The 1,825-nt window shown below is 41.3% G+C and overlaps 1 protein-coding gene across 1 annotated transcript; it reads left to right on the forward strand.

Annotated features, from left to right (window-relative positions):
- The first annotated feature begins 465 nt into the window (after positions 1-465).
- Positions 466-1,434, forward strand: LOC142425704 (olfactory receptor 11H12-like). The gene has a single exon (XM_075531027.1). The coding sequence runs from the start codon at positions 487-489 to the stop codon at positions 1,432-1,434; it is 948 nt and encodes a 315-aa protein (XP_075387142.1). The 5' UTR covers positions 466-486.
- Positions 1,435-1,825: the final 391 nt, after the last annotated feature.

The following is a 1,825-nucleotide window of genomic DNA, read 5'->3' on the forward strand; positions in this document are numbered from 1 at the left end:
AATTCACTCCAAGATATATCTGCTTCCTTTGCATCGTTATAGGGCATAAGGAAAACCTCTAACTGACACACACATAATCATATTGTACCTTAAACCTCCTTCCTGTCTCTATTGCATGATAAGATGGCTCTAGGTAAAAAGCTAATACATTTATTAAGTGGTAATTTATGCCCAGTTCTAACCAGAAATTATCATAGATCATCCCTCACTCAAATCATCATGCTTACAAAATGAGTTTAATTTTGCTTCTTTCTTCCATCGCCATATAGCAAGAGAGGGGCTCAGAAGTGAGCAAAAGTTGGTTTCTGTCCAGAAACAGGGCATGTGGTCAAGAAAGGGTGGACTAAATTACGTTTTTAACAGATGGTCCTTTTCTGAAAATGACATGCCCTTGGCACTCCTTCTCTTGATTCTTACACAATGAACACATTTTAATGAGCCATATTGATAATAAAGTTTCTCTTACATTTTCAGAGTACTGATCAAATGAATGTCTCCAAGCAGGATTCCAGTTTTGCTTCCGTGAGTGAATTTGTCCTCCTAGGTTTCTCCTTTGAGTGGCAGATCCAGAGCCTCTTGTTCTCCCTCTTTACCACAGCCTACGTTATGACCATAACAGGAAACGGTGCTATTCTCTGTGCAGTGTGGTGTGACCAGAGACTTCACACGCCCATGTACATATTCCTGGGGAATTTCTCCTTCCTAGAGATCTGGTATGCCTCTTCGACAGTTCCCAAGATGTTGGTCAACTTTCTCTCAGAGACAAAAACTATTTCCTTTGCCGGTTGCTTCCTCCAATTCTATTTCTTTTTTTCTTTGGGCATATCTGAAAGCTTCCTTCTGGATGTCATGGCTTTTGATCGATACCTTGCTATCTGTCGTCCCTTACACTACCCTAATATCATGACCGGATATCTCTGTGCTAAACTAGTCACTGTCTGCTGGGTTTGTGGGTTTCTGTGGTTCCTGATCCCCATTGTTCTCATGTCTCAGATGCCCTTCTGTGGCCCAAATATTATTGACCATATTGTGTGTGATCCAGGACCACTGTTTGCGTTAGCATGTACCTCTGCACCAAGGATCCAATTGCTTTGCTATACTCTCAGCTCATTAATTATCTTTGGTAACTTCTTCTTCACCCTTGGATCCTATACGCTTGTTGTAGTAGCTGTGTTACGTGTACCTTCAGCCACAGGAAGACGTAAAGCCTTCTCAACATGTGGATCTCATTTGGCCGTGGTATCACTGTACTATGGCTCCTTGATGGTCATGTATGTGAGCCCAGGAGTCGGACATTCTGCTGGGATGCAGAAAGTTGCAACACTGTTCTATGCTATGGTGACCCCGCTCTTCAACCCTCTCATCTACAGCCTCCGGAATAAGGACATGAAAGCAGCATTGAGGAAAGTTGTGGGGCTTTCTAGCATTAGCTAGGACAGACTACATGATTCCTCCATGATTAGGTGAGTACAGTCTTACAAAAAATAATCAGAATTGCCTAATTCTCCAAAGTTTGAAATGTTATTTTATTTATCAATATTGATTTTTTTATGTTATTACTTCCACATCTTTGAGATCCTCAGGATCCTTAATTGTTTGGTGTTTGGCAGCTTAGTTCCACCAGTGGGTCCATAGGAGAAACAGGAAGCTTCCTCCTCCCGTAATGATTTTCATCCCTGGAAATCCAAGGTGGCTGTTCTTCTCTGTCTTAATGCATCTTTATGAATTGAAGTATACTCGATATCCGTAGATTGGGGGAATTCATAGAACCATTTAAACTGATATTCTAGATTGTGTAGGTCAATGGAACTATTCCATTGTGTGT

This window comes from Tenrec ecaudatus, chromosome 14 (assembly GCF_050624435.1).
Source record: "Tenrec ecaudatus isolate mTenEca1 chromosome 14, mTenEca1.hap1, whole genome shotgun sequence".
NCBI classification, from domain to species: domain Eukaryota; kingdom Metazoa; phylum Chordata; class Mammalia; order Afrosoricida; family Tenrecidae; genus Tenrec; species Tenrec ecaudatus.